The sequence below is a fragment of the Schistocerca serialis genome, chromosome 3, assembly GCF_023864345.2.
Source record: "Schistocerca serialis cubense isolate TAMUIC-IGC-003099 chromosome 3, iqSchSeri2.2, whole genome shotgun sequence".
NCBI classification, from domain to species: Eukaryota; Metazoa; Arthropoda; class Insecta; order Orthoptera; family Acrididae; genus Schistocerca; species Schistocerca serialis.
Genome location: NC_064640.1, coordinates 309,945,556 through 309,965,836, shown reverse-complemented (window position 1 = coordinate 309,965,836; position 20,281 = coordinate 309,945,556). Strand labels below are relative to the sequence as shown.

At 37.8% G+C, this 20,281-nt stretch overlaps 1 protein-coding gene across 1 annotated transcript in view; it reads right to left on the bottom strand.

Annotated features, from left to right (window-relative positions):
• The window catches only part of LOC126470110 (acetyl-CoA acetyltransferase, cytosolic-like), an 83,587-nt gene that overhangs the window by 50,452 nt on the left and 12,854 nt on the right, over positions 1 to 20,281 (bottom strand). The window contains exons 3-4 of the mRNA XM_050097713.1: positions 19,770 to 19,882; positions 19,491 to 19,690 (exon numbers count right to left, since the gene is read on the bottom strand). Of these exons, the coding sequence (XP_049953670.1) occupies positions 19,491 to 19,690; positions 19,770 to 19,882 (313 nt within the window). The remainder of the gene's footprint in view (positions 1 to 19,490; positions 19,691 to 19,769; positions 19,883 to 20,281) is intronic.

Below are 20,281 nucleotides of genomic sequence, written 5' to 3'. Positions count from 1 at the left end.
TAAAGTTCCAATAATGAGGTGGAGCCTATCATGATGAAAACACACTGCCACAGGGGGGGGGGGGGGGGGGGAAATAAATTAGAACACTTGAAGAGATCTGATGACAGCATATGACACCTGGGAGACAGTAGATGTACTGATAATGGTTTCATCATCATCATCATCATCATCATCATCCACCAACAGTCACCATAATGGCATAGCTACCAGAGTGCCATCTGTTTCTACACTGTAACAGGGAATGCTCGAAGCCAGAGGGCTCAGCGTGGTGCAAACATGTGACATAAGCAGTCAACCATGCCAGGGGGCGACACTAGGGCTTCCTACAGCCTACTTAGCGAGTTCGAAAGGGGTCAAATTTGAGCCTTCTGAGGCAATTCTCCTTTTGGAGAATTGCCACACAAACTGGATATGTTGCATCAGTTATGTAACGATGCTGGTCTCAGCGACCATGTGAACTTTCTGACACTCACAGGTGAGTTTCTGGATGTCCACACAGCACAGACGCCTACCACGATCGTCATATTGTAAGGTCAGCAGTGGTAGGTCATACAGCTACCACAGAACAGATAATATGGCTGGTGAGCCAAATGTGTCAACACAAAGTGTCACGAACCAGTTATTAGCTATGGGACTACAGGCATCTGCACCTATAGCCCGTCTTCCACTCACCCACAGCATTGATGTACACGGCTTGAATGGTGCCACCAGAGGACCACTTGGAAGATGGAATCGTGCATCGTGGTCTTCAGCCATGGAAGCAGAGTCTTCCTGCATGCAAGTGAAGGTCGTTTGCATGTACGACATAGACCTGGTGAGCGCTGTCTCGTAGAGTGAATTCGTCCAAGACACACTGCCCCACCCCAGGTTCTATGGTCTGGGTGTGATAAGCTAAACCTCTTGTTTACCTATGGTGTTTCTGGATGGGATGCTAACTAGTGCTTGGTATGCACAGACTGTTGTTGACCCAGTCTTTTGCTGTTCTTGCAACAGGAAGGTGAGGTGTTGTTCTGAAAAGATAGTGCTAGCCCACACATTGCCTGTGAACCACAATGTGCTCTGTAAGATGTGTAGCAACTTCCCTGGCCAGTACAAAACTTTGGACTTGTCTCCAATCAAGCACGTGTGGAACATAATGGGACACACAACCCTTACGAGAACAGGTTGAGCAGGCATGGCATAATGTATCCCACGACAGTATTCACCATCCGTATGATCAACTGGATGCCAGAGTCAGCATCTGCATTTCTATCCATGGAGGTTACACCATGTACTAACGTGGGTGTTTCAGCATGGGTCAATACTTGATAACTCAGAACTGCTTGTGCTATTGATCTGTAAACATGATCATTTCATGTACTCCATATGCATTTTTGCAACAATGAATCTTAAGTGTATTGGAAACATCTAAAGGTGAACACTTTTTGTCATCAGTGTACATAATCATATATCTAGTCAAAGGAACATTCAACAGTCCTAGTACTATAGCTTGCAAAACACAGTTATGCTTGTCCCTCCGTATCACTGTGGGCTCTTAACACCATGTTCAATGCAAACTGCACAGCATATTGCTTGAGAAACAATTCAGAAATTTTTTATCCACACTATTTTACTGTTTTTGCTTTTTTAATCACCAAAAGTGACTTATGAATACTAGAGGTAAACATAGTGTCAGCAATGAAAAATGATTCCTAGTATCAAATGTCAATTGGTTTCAACCTGATATCAAAGCTGTAATCTCTGTGGATGGACGCAGATTTTGTTCGTGGCACAGAAGAAAGGTTCTAGTATCTTACAATTGGTCATATAGTTATTACTGTAGCTTCAATACATGTACTTATTCATTTCAGGCTTGTAATATGACTACAGTGGGCCTCATCAATAATTTTCAGTTGTTCCTCCACATTCCATCAATGCATGCGTTTTGATGATACATGAGCATTACACCTTGGCAAACGGACACAATCAGGCTTCTGTGCCTCAGACAAGATCATGGTGTTCCCATAAGGAAACAGTGGAACTTCAATCACAGAAGACATAAAAATTGAGTCTCACTACACACCTGCATGGATCTGTGACATGTTGTCCAAATGTCATTAAACAACACTAGTTGCACTGTATGTCTAGCACCAAAAACAATAATGACTTGCACAGATGATTTATTTTTATTTTAAACTGTTAATACACTGGTAACTTATTCAAACATGTTTCTGCTGGGACAACATTATTGCGCATCAGGGTGTGTTATTACCTGAAGAAAACTGAAACATCAGGATTTTTAAATGTTTAGTTTCCCTGCCACTTGAACTTGACAAGAAATAAAATATCAGTTTCCCACTGTTGACATTCAAATAGTTCAATCCTGATATGATTCAGAATGTAACACATGTTTATATTAACTTACTTGCTAAAAATTATGTTACATCTCCTAGAATATTATGCATTCCTCCACAGATGCACAGGATATTACACATGAACTTCTGCTTTGGTACCTCATATACAAATGAGGATATTTTTAATACTTAACAGTTGCCTGAAAATGAAACAGATTGAAAATCAGCTTGCAATTTAATTATCACAGTGGGAAATCTGTAAGATCATGTTGTTCAAACACTACTGTTCATGAAAATTATGACAGCATGAAGAAAAGGTCAGAAATTTAGCTCACATATGACCTATGGGATAAAAATAAATGACTAAATGCACATAACAACAAAACCATACAAAACATTAGTATTTGGTTCAGCTACCCCCTTATGAGAGCTTCTACACACCATCACATCAAATAAAACAGACTTGCAGGAATGGCATTTTGAACAGTCTCTACCGCAATAAAAATTTCAGCTACACTGCCACTGAACTAACATAATGAGTGATTTATAAATGGGGAAATTCTAAACTTATTTAACACAACATGACAGCTGAACAGATTGGTCAGGGAAATATGGGTGTACATCATATAAGGAAATACTACAGCACACTCCATACAACAAGTGGGTTAATAATGTCCCATTGGAACACAGTTCCAAGAATTCATGAAATAAAATAAAGCATATCACATCGGACTCTACAGCTTCCTTACTGTAATGTTACAGAAGGTGTCCTATTCAAATGTGACCTAATCACACACTCATTCTCATTTGCATCCACTTATGCCAAATTCTATGCGATTCAGTCCATTACTCAAGTCCTACTGTAAAACCTATCATTAAAAGACAATATGGAGATATGAAACAAGCTACAACAATCAAACAGGGGAATGTGGATGGCTGATCAGGCTAAAATGGAATAGTCAGCAGAGGGAATGTGACAGTAGTTCCAGTTATTCTTCGTTTCATGTACAAGGTCTATTGCTTTCGCATCAAAGTGATAACTCACAGGGGAATGGACATTAGCTGGGATATCGACTACAATATTTCTCCAAACTCTCATGTGCCTAAGAAACCAGTAATGACACCTTCCCCCCACCCCTCCCCTCCACAAAAGTGTAAAATATGAGGTTTCTGTATGTTTTATATGTGTCTCACTGGTCCATGAAGAATTTCTTGCCATGATCACATCTCTTGGATCCACTGCTTACAAGGTTGCATATTTATGCAATTCAGGTGAGAATAGAATAAATGATACTGTTCAGACTTTAAAGTACATAAAACCACTGTGTGATTCATTAACATAAAATATGGCAAAAAAAAAAGACTTTACATTATGTTCACTGTACTAGGGAGGAACGAAAGCAGTGGCTGAAAGGGCAATTGTAGAAGCTACCCTCTACCTTTTCTGCACACTTCCCCCACTGGTGGCCTCATTGTACACCACAAGTAGGAAGCCTTCAGTTCCCATGGGTTGAGACAAACTGGCAAACTATGCCATCAGACAATGCTGTGTGGTACATGTATGCACACTGCATTACAAGTTGCTCACTTGAAAATTATACAATACCCAAAATTGGCAGATAGCGCATTGCAATTAAGATTCTACAGCCAGAAATGGACAGTCATTTAACACAATTTATTATGGCTGTGAAACCATATATCAAGAAACTGTTTAGAAAATTGTGTAGTGAAACAGGGGCTTCTCCACATTAATGTATTCTCATGAGATTTAGAATACATATTACAACAAAATACATTATTACTGCCCATCTGTTAAATTATCAATCTATTTCAGTTTTGAGTATGTGAATATTTAAGCATTCCTCAGCTGTGTATGTTAGTTTTAAACTCTGTACAAAGAAGAAAACACCGGCCGTTTGTTCCCCACAAGTAACACTGACACACATCGCAGCACAGACAATGGACACTGAGGTGGCAAAAGTCATGGGATAGTTATATGTACATATACAGATGGCAGTAGTATTGCATACACAAGGTATAACAGGGCAGTGCAATGGCGGAGCTGTCATTTGTACTCAGGCGATTCATGTGAAAAGGGTCCAATGTGATTATGGCCACATGATGGGAATTAACAGGCTTTGAACATGGAATGGCAGCTGGAGCATGACGCGTGGGACATTCAATTTCAGAAATTGTTCAGGAATTCAATATTCCACTATCCACAGTGTCGAGAATGTGCTGGGAATACCAACTTTGATTACCTCTTTCCATGGACAATGCAGTGGCTGATGGCCTTCACTTCACGACCGAGAGCAGGGGAATTTGCATAGAGTTCTCAGTGCTAACAGAGAAGCATCACTGCATGATACTGCAGAAATCAATGTGGGACGTACGACGAATGTATCCGTTCAGACTGTGCTGCAAAATGTGGTGTTAATGGGCCAAGGCAGCACATGACTGATGCAACTGCCTTTGCTGACAGCATGACAATACCTGCAGCACCTGTCTTGGACTCATGGCTGTATCTGTTCGACCCTAGATGACTGGAAAAGCGTGGCCTGGTCAGGTAAGTCCTGATTTCAGTTGGTATGAGCTGATGGTAGCATTCAAGTGTTGCATTGATCTCACAAAGCCATGGAGCCAAGCTGTCAATGAGGCACTGTGCGAGCTGGTGGTGGCTCCACAATAGTGTGGGCTGTGTTTACAAGGAATGGACTGGGTCCTCTGGCCCAACAGAACCAATCACTGACTGGAAATGGTTATGTTTGGCTGCTTGAAGACCATTTGCCCCCATTCATGGACTACATGTTCCCTAACAAGGATGCAACTTTTATGGATGACAATGCAACACGTCATTGGGCCACAGTTGTTTGCAATTGGTCTGGAAAATATTCTGCATGATCTATTTGGTCAGCCATACTGCCTGAATGAATCCCACAGAAAATTTATGGGACATAATCAAGAGGTCAGTCCATGCACAAAATCCTCCACTGGCAACACTTGCAATCACAGATGACTATAGATTTAACATGGTTCAATATCTCTGCAGGGGACTTCCAAAAACTTGTTGAGACCATGTCGAGTTGCTGCACTACACTGGGCAAATTGAGGTCCAACACAATATCAGGAGGTATCCCATAACTTCTACCACCTCAGTGTTCGTCCGGCAGCTGTTTTGCTTCATACTGATATATTTTTGGTGGTGGAGAGGAAAGGGAAGATGACAGGGAAGGGATTGGAGAGAGTGAATGGTGATTATAGCTTTGGGGAGGGGAAGGAACAGGAAATATAACATTTAGTGCAATTTATTGCTGTTTAATTGCCCTTATCTGAAAAGTCACTCAGAGGAGTCATTTGTAGCAATGATGCTTTCAGCAAACTTTACTTGGATGTGTTCTTTCAGAAAGTTATTTTCTTGCAGATTTACAGCATGGCATCTGCCTTCCACTGTAATGTCATCAATGGCTTCCTCAAGTAGTCTGCACATTTTTATTTCAGTCTCAATGCACAATTTACAGATGTGACCTTTCATTTCAAAGCGCCCCTACAGCCTCTATCTGGTTGTAATGGCAGTGATAAGGAGGCAGCCTCATAACATCATGGCTCATTTCTGCTGCTTAGCTGTTGAATTCAAATCGATTGTGAAGGGTGCTTGTGGAACCTGACTTGCCCCAATATTCCCTTTTCCCCTTTTCCATATAGCAGCCTAAAATTGAAATGCTTTTGCCTTCCCGCCACTATGAAATTTCTTCCTTCTTCATATTTGAATTAGGAAATTTCTCATTTTTTCTTTATATGACTATCACACAACCCCCTTCTAATCCACATAATAAATCTAACAATCAATTTTTAAATACAATGCTGAATTTGCGCAATGTAAATAACAGCTTCAGACTTCTGATAAAGCCATAGTCAGAAGATCCTGCATGACAGACAATAAGTCTGTTTCCTTTGCCAGCTGGCAGTTAAAAACTGCCACTGCAATTTGAATCCCGCCAGATGTGCTTCCTTGTGTCATTTTGCCTGAGCCAGATCTCATTGAGATGAATAATAGAGTGAGGATTTTCTTTTCTGATGTGGATATTGCTCAGAAAAGCTGCCCTGGCCACACACACACACACACACACACACACACACACACACACAAAAGCTATCATCATCAGTGTGCATCTTCCATCATCACATTTTCTGTACCTGAATCCCAGAGGTTTTGGAATTGTTCCAACCGAATGTCAGTCCCCTGTGAAAGCAATCTTGTTGTATGAAACGTCTGTAAACCTTTGCATAGTAGGATATGTGCCACGGTCATAAAATTTCAATACAGTACAATGAAAACCTCTGTTTGGAAATTATCCAAACCAGTGACAGTTCTTTCACAAATATCTTTCCTCGGAGACTGAAAATTCACTTCTTGGCCACAGCCAATGCACAGGCTCTCGCAAATATTATCTGTACGGTTTGTAGAGAAGCACCACACACCTTCGTTGTTGCAACCTACAGCACCAATAAAATTTCACCTTCTGGCATTTTCTTTAAGGTCACAAAGAAAAACATATACCGTGTATGGAAGTCCTTTTACTTGGTTCTGTGTGTCTTGGAATTCAGTCATCTTAACTTGAAAACAAAAACAGCAATACCACATCATGGAAAAACTCTGCTCTCTTTGCAAACATGCAGGACTTCCATACTGAACACATAAGTGAATATTAATCATATGAACGAATTTATCCATAGTGGATGCTGTTGGAACTCCGTGGCTGTTTCTTTTTGGTATTCCTGTGATATACAGAGTCTCAATTTTACCTGCTATTATGATGTAGGTCAAAGCAATGAATTAAAATTTGTACCAGTGCTGGTAAAAATTTTAATTCATTGCTTTGGCCTAGACCATTATCATACGTAAATGAATGATTGACAGCAACAAAGTTGCAAAGCTGTGCCAACAGCACTGTGCCTTCTGATGTTACTTCGACAGCATCACTGAGATAAATTACACTATGGCAACAATGTGAGCTTAGAGTCACAGACTAAGCCGACCAGGCAAGGGGTTTTTTGCTGGCACTTACAAACTGAGGAAGGACAAAGGGTAGGAGAACTCATCTACTTCTCTGAGCTGCCACTTTCGCTGCTCTCTAGTACAGTATAATTCTTTCTACATTCTTCTGTATCTGGGAAAACTATAGGTGGCCTCAAAAATAGCAACAAAAGTCTTTACTGCTGCTTAAGAAGTGTCATTTGATCTGCACCATTTGTATGAATCTGCAATGGCTTCACTGCCAATGGATAATTTGTAAAACTAGGCTCAACTCAACATGAGCAGTACTATGAATGACAGGTAACTGCAGAGCAGACAAGCTACCATATGCTTAAGACGAGGAATCACTACCAGGTGGCAACTGACAGCTCACTGAGACTAAAAATGGAACTGATTCTAATGACTCCAGATACCTGCCAAATGTATCTGCATTGAGTTGATCACTTTCAGGTACAACTGCCTTGTTACCTACATTCCATAATAAAACAAAGATCACACAAGTCTTTTAGAACTTGAGCAGACATACTTAGGATATTCTCCATAATCTGTAGCTATGATGTTGAGTATCTCAATGCCCATTGTTTTCAGATTTCTTAGTGTTGTAACCACACCAGTTGTCCATTGGAGTCGATGCCTAAAACTTCGCTAATTTAAAACAGTTTCTGTCACATGTAACTGAAATGAATTAAAAACTACTGATCTCACCACTTGTCTATTTTTATTCTTCAGTTCAGCTCCAACTTCCTTTCAAAACAGTAAACACTATGTGTATAGAAAAATATTTGGATGGCAAAAGTCATAAGGAAACAGAGTATGTCCTTCAAAACCACATTTATAGAGCTATGAGGCTGGAATAAAAAGTAACACACACAAATTATTTCACAAGATAATTAATGCATTGGACAACAGACAAATATCTACACATGCTAAGTTCCACTTAGCTAGGTTTCAACATAAGTTCCCTCACATATTTCTCCCAGTGGGGCACCATTTGCAAAATTTTCTGTTCATAGAAGTTTTGTTGTCTGGATGTATAGTTTCCTGTGCGCAAAAAATAGGTAACACAGGACTGTGAAACAAAGGTTTGGCACCTTGATGCATTCTACAACTTCTTATAGTGTGTCAATATTAATTTTTCTTAATTTTATTGCCTTTATGACTTTTTCAGTTGAAATAAAACAGCAATACAATTTGTCTGATTAAAGTTTCAATAATGTGGATCAAACCAGCTATGGCTATGAGCTGTTTTAGTCATCACATGGTGCATCTGTGATTATGGATTGATATAAAATCATCTTTTTTTGTTAAAATATAGCAGTCAATTTTTAAAAAATCAAGAGATTTCCTGAAACACTGAGTGTCAGTAGGTGTTTACAAAAGGTTTTAATATACAATTTCTGTAACAAGGAATACTGTTTTCATACTCAACAAGCTGAACTTGTTTTCAAAAAAATCCAGTCGTGTTTTAATAGTAGTAGTTAATGGTAATGACAAAGAACTACAAAAAGTACAGTGGTACTGCAAAGAACTATTTTTTACTAATGTATGTACACAAGAATAGCGATGTTGAAGTTTTAGTGAATGTGACCTGCAAAAAGAAACACACTAGTGCAGAAAGCTTAAGGATCAAAGTAATTTTCATATGATGTGTCACTGCCAAGTAACAGAGCTCGTACTTTCAACAACTGCTTTCTAATTGTAGCAGCAAAAATAGGATTAAATGGTTCAATTGTAGAAGCAAGAGAATACATTAAAATTTCATTCCACAAAACTTTAAGAAACTAGAAGTAGCACCAACTTTCTCACTGAAATTTATAGAATTATAAAACATGTAAACCATTTTTGTTCCAATACATTACAACAAAAACAGTTTAATGTATTTATTAATTAACCTTAAATATGGAAATATTTCATGAAGAACTGACGGAAGAATCCATAAATAAGAATTATAAAAGTTCTAGAAACAAATGCTCATGTGGTGTTGATAGGATTTCAAACAGAAATCTGAAAAGTTGTTCCAACTTAATAATAAATAAGGTCCTTAGTGATATATTTAATGTATCCCTGGAACAGGGAATTTTTCCAGGTAAGTCAAAATATGCTATTGCTAAACCTCTTCAAAAGAAAGGTGACAGGACAGACCTAAACAATTATCATGCAGTTTCCTTATTGACATCACTTTCCAAAGTATTCAATAGAGTAGTAATGTACTCAAGAGTGGTCTCACACTGAAGTAGAAACAATTTACTTAGCATATCACACTTTGGATTCCACAATGGTTGCCTGACTGAGTATTCTATTTATACATTCGCTAATTGAACAGTAAAAGCCTTAAATTAAAAAAAAAAAGAAAAAAAAATTGCCGCCAACGGGTATTTTTTGCAATCTCTCCAAGTCATTTGATTGTGTAGAATACGTTACTCTCTCAGAAAACTCAAGGTTTATGCACAGCTGATCTGAATCATACTTCACAAACAGAATGCAAAAAGTTGTGCTGAATAATTCAAACAATGCTGATAGGGTAGAAAGTTTCAGCGGCCGGGGAGAAACTACAGAGTTCCACACGGTTCAGTTTTGGACCTGCTTTTCCTGATGTGTTAATGACCTTCCACTTAACATTCAACAAGCAGAATTGGTACTTTTTGCAAACGATTTTAGTGCTATAAATCCTACGACAAAGAAAGCAGCACGAGATCATGAATACTGTTTCCATAGAATTATAAAGTGGTTATCAGAAAATGGACTCTCCCTAAATATTGAACACACACACACACACACACACACACACACACACACACACACACACACACACACACACACACACAAAAAACAAGTAAAGCTACTTTTGCTCTTTGTATAACTGCTAACCTTAGAAACAAACAAATTAATTTCCAGACATATTGTACATTTTTTTCCACTCAATGATGTCTGGAATAATTTTCTGGGGTACACTTAGAAAGCAAGTACTGACTGCACAAAAGCAAGAAGTAAGAATAATAAGTGGAGTTCATCCACACACATCAGGCAGGTACCTCATCATGGAGCTAAGGCCGGTATTACACTATCAAATTTCTTTGTCAAAGATTTGATCAAAGATGTGATCAAATATTCCGTCACATATATTTGACAAAGATCTTTGACGTAGCGCTAGAAGGGGTATTACACTGTCATCAAATTTTTCGTCAAAGTTCAAGATGGCTGACAACAACTTGTTATTAACCACAGCAGTTCCATGTAACGCAATTGCATTGTGTGCACATGCGGAAAAGAAGTGGGGGAACAAAAGGAACCATACATACGAGGTTGACACTCTTAAATTCCTGGGATTACAACTTGATAATAAATTCAGTTGGGAGGAGTACACCACAGAACTGCAGAAACGCCTTAACAAATCTGTATTTGCAATTCGAGTGTTAGCAGACATAGGCAACATAAAAATGAAAAAGCTTGCATACTTTGCCTGCTTTCATTCCATAATGTCATATAGTATAATATTTTGGGGTAAATCTTCAAGTCAAAACAAAAGTTTTCAGAGTCCAAAAGCGTGTAATACGTATTATTTGTGGAGTAAATTCACGGATGTCATGTAGAAACCTCTTCAAAGAACTGGGTATACTAACCACTGCCTCTCAGTATATTTACTCCTTAATGAAATTTGTCCTAAATAATATATCTCTTTTTCCAACAAACAACTCAGTTCATACATACAATACCAGGAACAAAAATGATCTGCACAAGGACTTAAAAGCCCTTACTTTGCTTCAAAAAGGGGTCCACTACACAGGAACACTCAGCTTCAATAATTTGCCAGCAAACATAAAAAGTTTATTTACAAATAAAGATCAGTTTAAAAGGAGCCTGAAAGACTTACTCCTACTCCAGTGACAAAATTTTTAATAGAAACATATGACGTATTGTATTTATTCATACTATTAGTATTGTTATTTCAGATTTTAAAAATATTGACATGTTTCACATCCACGAGGATCTCCTCAGCACAGATCTGTAGAACGAAAAGCTAATCTAATCTGGGTGAAGCCGTGGGTTTTACGACGACACGATAAAAGCATTCAACAAAACTTGTTACGTGAGCTTACAGTGGAAGACGTCAAGTCATACATCAGTTACTTAAGAATGGATGAGCATACATTTCTGTATGTGCTCAGTGAAGCGTATCCTCATATCACAAAGCACAATATTCACTTAGGAACTGTTACATCTTCAGAAGACAGGCTAACTGTAACACTCCAATTCCTTGCTACAGGAGAAGGTTAGGTTAGGTTAGGTTAGGTTAAGTTAGGTCAGGTCAAGTCAAGTCAGGTCACCAATCTTCTTAATCTATTTTTGTATTCAGGGTGCCTCACGCTGTAAAGCACCTCATCAGCTTCATACATCCCTATTAATTTTGTAGTTGTCGGCGCACACCAATTGTATTTACCGGCAATGCTTATAAAAACACTACAGACGACAGAACGCTGCAACGATGCTAGCGCTCCATGTGGTAACATGTCACATTGCAGTGAACAGAAGACAAGCGACTTCTTTGATCAAATCTACAGCGAGGCCCTAGATTTGATCAAATATTGGACAACATTTGACAAAGTTCCTATTACACCATCAAATATCTTTGACAAAGATATGTGACAAAGAAATTTGATAGTGTAATACCGGCCTAAGCATTTTAACTACGCGGTCACAATCCATATATTCACTAGTGAAATTCATCATAATTAATCCATCACAATTTGAGAAGAACAGTGATTGCCATACCTACAACATTACCCATTACTGAAGCTATAAGTGGCTCAGAAAGGAGTTCAGTACACAGCAACAAAAATTATTGATTATTTGCCCAATGCATAGAACCTCTGACAGCTAACAAAGCAAGTTTTAATCCAACTACAATCATTTCTCTTGGGCAACTCCTTCAGTAAGGGAATTTCTACTTACAAACTGGTAACCAGTTAAGAAAACATTATCATTCCGATAAAAGAATCATTTAAATAATCTATGGAACATGTAAGTTACTAAAGAGAGGAATAGAAATTACACTTTTATTAGAAGACAAAAATAGCATGTGTGACCACCACAGATGGTAATGCATGCTCTGCAACATGCTCCCATTCTGGCCATGAGGTTGGTAAGGAGTTCATGTAGTAGTGTGTTCCACTCCTCCTGATAACTGCTGGACAATGATTGATGCATGTGGATGTGCTGCAGTATGTCTCTTCAACACATCCCACAAATTCTTAACGAGATTCAGGTTGGGAGAATGGGCAGGTCAGTCCATTTGCCAAATAACCTCTTGATACAAGAGCACTTCCATCTTTGCTGAAGTCATGGCCACATGCATCCTGGAAAAGATGCACACTGGGAAGGAGCACAGTGTCGCAACAACACAGACCAGTGATTGTACCATGCTCAAAGATTTGGAGGTCAGTATTTCCATGCAACATAATGCCTTCCCACAGCTTAACAGCTGGACCACCAGAACAATCATGTTCGTCAATGTAGCTGAGAGCAGTGTCCGCCTGTAGCAATATGACAGTACATCCAGCATTGTCGTACACGATTGTTTTGATGAGCCATGTGTTATGGTACAAGGACGCGCAATGTTGTATTGGTGTACTGATCTCAAAAATCTTTGGACATAGTACACTCACTGTTCAGTATTACTGTGACACTGCACTCCTTCCTCAAGTGTGTCTTTTCAGGTGTGCATTCTGCCCTGTCTTCCTTTTCATGGGCAAGAATGTGCAACTCCATCGAACAGCACAGGTGAAGAAGCTCTTGTGACAAGAAGATATTCAGGAAATGGCTTTGCCTGTCAGTTTCCCCCAACTTAAATCCCACGGAACGCACGTAAAATGCATTGGAGATGTATTGCAGCATGTCCACATGCAATAACAACCATCTAGCACTTGTCAACTGCACTGGTAGAGGGATGGAATGTCCTAGCCCAAGAATTCCTTACCCACCTTGCGGACTGCGTGGGAGTGCACTGCAGAGCATGCACTGCTGTCCTTGGTGATCTCTCGTCCTATGTATGGTCCAGGTTTCATCAAGCTATGTTACTTGGAAGCGACACATCAAGTGAAAGTTACTTTTGCACGCCAATGTATATAGTGTTCTTTCAGTGTCATGTAGAAGTTGTGACACGTTGGGGCAAATTATCACATTATTAATTTGCCTTGGTGCAAGATTTTCAGAGAACCACAGAGACTAGCAGATGCTGAACATGAGCAATGGACTGAAGCCACAGTATATGATATTGCAGCCATACATAAACTGACAGAATGCAAAGCTAGAAAGAAAGAGATCTTTCTTTTTTTCTTTTAAAAGGAAAAATTAACAATGGGTCACAAAATAAGGAGTCTAGTCAAATCTAAATCGGTTTACTGTCATGTACAACAGAGAATCAAATATCCATTATGAGAGTAAGGTTATCAACAAGAACTAACATTTCACAATGAAAGCACATTTTGTGGGCACATTAAAGTGAAGACAGAGCTGAATTGGTAACCTCAGGAGTGTGTGCTCTTAGTTATATTTACACACATTGTTTTAGCAAATTACAGTATTCCATAGATGATTAAGTCCCAGAATCTTCCAGAAATCACAAATGTTACACAATAAAGAATTGCCAAAACCAGGAATTGAACCAGTGATGTGCACATCACCAGCCAGCAAATACAACCATACACCAAGACAATCGATGTGCCTCAGTGTACTTAGGAACCTATTTGTGTTGTACGAGTAGAAGGGATGGGGCCTGGTGAGTAAGACGTGACAATCCAGAATGAATTTTTCACTCTGCAGCAGAGTGTCAGCTGATCGCTCAGTAAGTGGAGTAAATGCTCATGAGATGAAAAGGTTGAAGATTTGAGTCCCAATCTGAAACAAAGTTTTAATCTGCCATGAAGTTTCAAAAAGTGACTTATTTTTTAAGGAGGGGCTTACAAGCCCATACACCATGTACCCACAATCAAGCTGAGACTGTACAAAGGCCTTTGTCATGAAAAGGGCTACAAAAAACTGCTACTACAGAGTGCTTGCACATAAATAACAACTAAAAGTTCATGTTATATGCCTGCACATACGCACATTAAAACACACATGGAAGTAGTACAAAGTACATTACAAAATTGTTAAAAAATTTGACTTGGAAAGGCATGACTTATCAAAGATTAAAAAAGGATTTGTTTAAATTTGCAATTACGCTTCTTGACTATTCATCAGACATAAAATCTTACGACATTTCTCTCATTCTGTGGTTTATTATTGCGGCTATCCATATTCCAAAATGTTTATTGCCCATTGAAACTGAAACATAACAACAAAAATACATGTAGTGTGCCTGCATGTAAGCACTATAAAGAATCATCACTGTAGTTTATGGGCACAAGATTTTATTTTTCAACACATTAAAATATTTATTTATCTTAAAAGGGTATATTTCAATGTTTTATCTTTTTTGTATTAAAAAGGTAATACAGCATAATTACAAAAGGACTTGTTTGATTTGCCAATGCTCTTCCTGAATACATGTCAAACATGGAAACCAAAGACTTTTCTTCCTGAAACAAATACTGCAGGGCAAAAAAATAGTAAAGGGAAATGTGGTTGTCTATATACCCAACTTCAGAAAAGTGATTACAGAAGTTGTCATAGTTTTTATGTGCCTTCACAACAAATTGTCAAAAACACTAAAAAAACCATTTCCTACTATTACTGATTTGCCCGTTGATTAGCAGTTCTGGAGCCACTTGACTCAATGCATTCCAATTCCTCCAAGATGCCAAATTGTTTCCCTTCCCCTCTGTGTGCAGAATTGTCATGCTACTTTCTAGTTCTACTAGTGTATGGCTGCTATCTTTTAAATGGGAGCCTAACGCACTGCTTGCATACCCATATTCTTTAAACCTCATTTTCAAGACTCGCCTGGTTTGTCCCACGTAAAAATGTTCACATGATTTGCACTTTAGTTGTAAACTACTGTGGGTGTGGGTCTTACAAAACTTTTTTTGCACAGGTTCCAGACTGTGCCCCAACAACCTGCTCAAATTGTTAACCATTTGTAATCCAACCTGAGCATTAAACTTTTTGTACAAACTTGTGGTCTTCTGTGAAAATGGTCCAAAAAACATTAACACAATGTATTTTACTTTTTCTCTAAATTCCTTAGCAAAAACTTTTTCACTAAGTTTCCTAATATTGGCTTCATTGTATGCATTTGAGAGACTGATCTGTGCAGTTGTCCTGATTTCCTTATTTGGCATAACCTTTGGAACATAGAAGAAACGACTTTTTTTGTTTTCAGGATGGCAAGAATATATCGGGATGATAAGGTCTGATGCTGTTGGAATCCAAAAAATAGTTCAAAGGTCCAACTGGGTATTTTTTGGAAATCAACAGCATGAGATTTTATCATCCCGATAGTTTCTTGCCATCCTGGAAACCAAAAAAAGTCGTTTTTTCTGTCTATGTTCCCTAGATTACCAAAGTTTGATTTAAACAAGTATGCGATAAATAAGGAAATCGGGACAATTGTGCAGATCGGTCTCTGAGATGGGTACAATGAAGCCAATATTAGGAAGCTAGGTGAAAAAGTTTTTGCTAAGGTTGCACCAGGCAAAATGGAATATAGGGAAAAAGTAACACACATTGCTTTAATGTTTTTTGGACCATTTTCACAAGAGACCACAAGTTTGTACAAAAAGTTTAATGCTCAGGTTGGATTACAAATGGTTAACAATTTGGGCAGGTTGTTGGGGCACAGTCTGGAACCTGTGCAAAAAAATTTTGTGAGACCCACACCCACAGTAGTTTATAAACTAAAGTGCAAATCATGTGAATGTTTTTACGTGGGACAAACTAGGCGAGTCTTGAAAATGAGGTTTAAAGAACATGGGTATGCAAGCAGTGCATTAGGCTCCCATTTAAAAGATAGCAGCCATACACTAGCAGAACTAGAAAGTAGCATGACAATTCTGCACACAGAGGGGAAGGGAAACAATATGGACATCTTGGAGGAATTGGAATGCATTGAGTTAAGTGGCTCCAGAACTGCTAATCAATGGGCAAATCAGTAATAGTAGGAAATGGTTTTTTTTAGTGTTTTTGACAATTTGTTGAGAGAGGCACATAAAAACTATGACAACTTCTGTAATCACTTTTCTGAAGTTGGGTATATAGACAACCACCTTTCCCTTTACCATTTTTTGTTCCCTACAGTGGTTAGTGAATGCCACATTAATTAGGTTCATCAATGGTTCAAGAAGAAAAGTCTTCAGTTTCCATGTTTGATGTTTAGTCAGGAAGTGCCCTGGTAAATCAAACCAAGTCTTTTTGTAATGAGCACATGTTATCTTCTTATCTCTACAAAAAAGAAAAAATTAAATGTTGAAATGTACAGTCCCTTCCCTCTGCAATACTCTAATCAGTGAATCAAGAAAAATTTTTCTGTGTAATTTTGACACATTATCCTTTTTAGTTAAATAAATATTTTAATATATTGAAAGGTACAATCTTGTGTCCATGTACTACAGTGATGCTTCTTTTATTGTGCTTACATGCAGGCGCACTAAATGTATTTTTGTTGTTGTATTTTGCTGTTTTAATGGGCAGTAAACATTTTGGCATATGGATAGCTGCAATAATAAACCACAGGATGGGGCAAATGTCTTAAGATTTTATGTCTGATGAATAGTCAAGAAGTGTAATTGCAAATCTAAACAAATCCTTTTGTAATCTTCGACAAGTCATGCCTTTCCAAGACAAAATTTTTTTCAACAATTTTGTAATGTGCTTTTGTGTACTTTGTACTACTGCCACATGTTTTTAATGTGTCTATGTGCAGGCACCCAGCATGTACTTTTAGTTGTTGTTTGTTACTGTTTTAATTTTTAGTGAACATATCGGTGTTTGCACAGTGGTAATGACATTAGGTGGTGCCCTCTTGCACCACGTGGTTTACATAGCAAGTGTGAGTGCACTGAAGTAGTGGTTTTCACAGTCCTACTCATGACCTAAATTGCCATTTCACAAGTTTAAATTATATGCTACACCCTTTAGTCCATGAATGTATGAGTAAGGAACAAGCTTTCAAAGTTATTTTTGCTATGAAATGGTATGTACTGGTTCTGATTTTTCACTTTTTTGTTAACATTTGGTGTTTTAAAAATGTATAACTAATTATTTTTTAATATTTTTACACCAGGAAATCAAATGGGCAGAGCCTGAAACATGTCATTTGGAATAAATGCACGAAAAAACAACTAGTACCTGTTTGTTTGTGACTACTCAGATTTTGTAAAATCCAGTTAATTATTTTAATAATATGGTTGCACACCTCTCTTGGCAGTTTCAGGCCAACATACAGAATCAGATTAGGAAATGAAAACACTAAAAGTAGTAGATGAGTTTTGTTATTTATGCAGCAAAATAAATGGTGATAGCCCAAGTATAGAGGATATTAAAATGCAGACTGGCAGCGGCAGCAGCAGCAAGAAAATCGTTTCTGAAAAACAGAAATCTTTTAACATCAAATATAAATTTAAAGGTTAGGAAGATTTTCTGAGTTTTCTTTGTCTATAGTGCAGTGTCTCTTACATGAGTGAAATGTGGATGATCAACAATCCAGAAAGGAAGGGAATGGAAGCTTTTAAAATGTGGTGCTACAGATGAATGCTGAAGATTAGATGGATAGATTTCATAACAAATGAGGAGGTACTGTACTGAACTGGGGAGATAAGAGAGGAGGCAGGACACATTCTGAGACATCAAAGAACTGTCAATATATTAGAGGGAAGTATGGGGGGCAAAAAGTGTAGGAGGAGAGCAAGAGATGAATACAGTAATTAGGTTCAAATGAGTGTAGGTTACAGTAGTTGGAAATGAAGATGTTTGCAAAGGTAGACTAATATGGAAAGCTTAAACTAGTCTTTGGACTGAAAACAAAAACAACAACAACATGTAAAACTTCAAATGCAAAAGGGTAAGCAATTTTTTGTAGATGAAAATAAATATTTTTTTTTTTTAATGAGGCTTCTCCATGTTATCACTTATTTGTATAAGGAAAAGAAATTCCACCACACAATTAATTTATGTGCGCATTACTTAATACACATAGTAGCTGAACTGTGGAATTTCTTTTCCAATAAATATTTTTATGCTTTGTGTGTATTTTATTCTCTATTGCAAATACTATTTTAATCCTCTGTTACTTTTGTTTGAAGTTCTGTACCTTCTGTCCTAGCAAACATTGATTTTCTTTGTCAGTACCTACAGTTTAATTTCTTTCATGTAACTTCAGTCCAATTATTCTCATTACATGGCTTTCTATCAGTATGCAAAACAGGGTTTGAAAATATTGTAACTGAAATCAGCCCAACAAATACTTGGGTATGGTAAGATGAAGTCTTCCCAGTTCATACCCTCCACCACCATCTCCAGCATGCAATCTCACACAATAAATTCTAATAACAGCACCAAACAAAATAAGAAAGGATTTTTTTGTGACATGAAGAATAAAGACTGTTCTCATACTGTTTTTCTCCCACTCAGCTGTGCTGAACATTTTATGAATTTGCGATTATTTCAGAGCAACTATAGCTCGTTTCAGGTACTACCATAATTTATAGTAATTATACAACTTTTTATTGCCATACCAGAGGATGTTGGAGTACAACAGTGAGATATCCACAGAGTGGTATATTGCACTGACCACAGAGCTAAAGTGGCTGGAGATGATGCCATGGTTGCTTCCAGAATGATAGTAAATAAAAACAATAAACATAGCAGAGAGGAAGAAAAATAGTAAGAGAATTTCCATTATTCTCCATAACAAAATATTTCACAGCTGATGTCCAGTGCTACAGAAGGAATAAGAAAAGAATTTTGATCTACAATTTTGTCAAAGCTTATCACAAAGGATGAGCAAATTATATGAGTTAGTTTTCCATCATAGTTTGAAGTGTCACCCACAGAGTGTTAATTGCAAACTGCCTCACATGTTAATGTTGGAAAATATTACAACCAACACAGAAACTCTTCTCAGTACTGTCAGCACCAGAACCCAGAAGAATTATCTCCAATCATCCACCAACCAAAATGAAACTTACCAGTTTCTCCCATATGTACATTATAAAAAGCATCAGTCAGACCATCACACAATAGGGTGTCACGCAAAGATGTATCACCCATCTTTAATCCTTTCCTCATATTAGTAACATGAGGAGTTAAGCTCATTGATTCCTGTCCACCACATACTGCAAGTTGTGCATCACCATTTCTGATACTCAGGTATCCATCAACAACAGCCCTATGGCAAATTAGGAGAAATGAAGGAAAAGATAATGTAAGCCAGAGAATGGTAGAACTGCCTTTAAAACATCACCCACCTTATTCCAGAACCACACACCATATTGACAGAGTATGCTGGAACTGTGTACGACAATCCAGCATGTATTGCTGCTTGACGGGCCGGATTTTGACCTTGCCCAGCAGTTAGCACCTAGAACAAAAATCTTTTGAATAGAGACTACAACTATACCTAAAAATAATAGTAAAAACCATCATAATTTAGCTCTTAGCATAAATTCTGTAACTACAAAGAAAGGTAAATGAATCTGTAAACATTATTGACAGTTTGGAGTTGTGTGATTTACTGATGAATGGCATTCCCAACAAAATTTCCATTTGAGTATTTGTTAGAATTTAAAGAAGTTCCTTACCAAGTAACTGTAATAGTATGATGTGAACGTTATCTAGTGACAACCAGATGGAATAAGATGTGGCTTGACAAATTATTATTATTTCTAATATGAAGAACACCAAAAATAATTACCTTTAGGAACACCTAAAATAGTTTTAGCAACATTGGTGCCTTAACAAACTGTTTTGCACAACACAA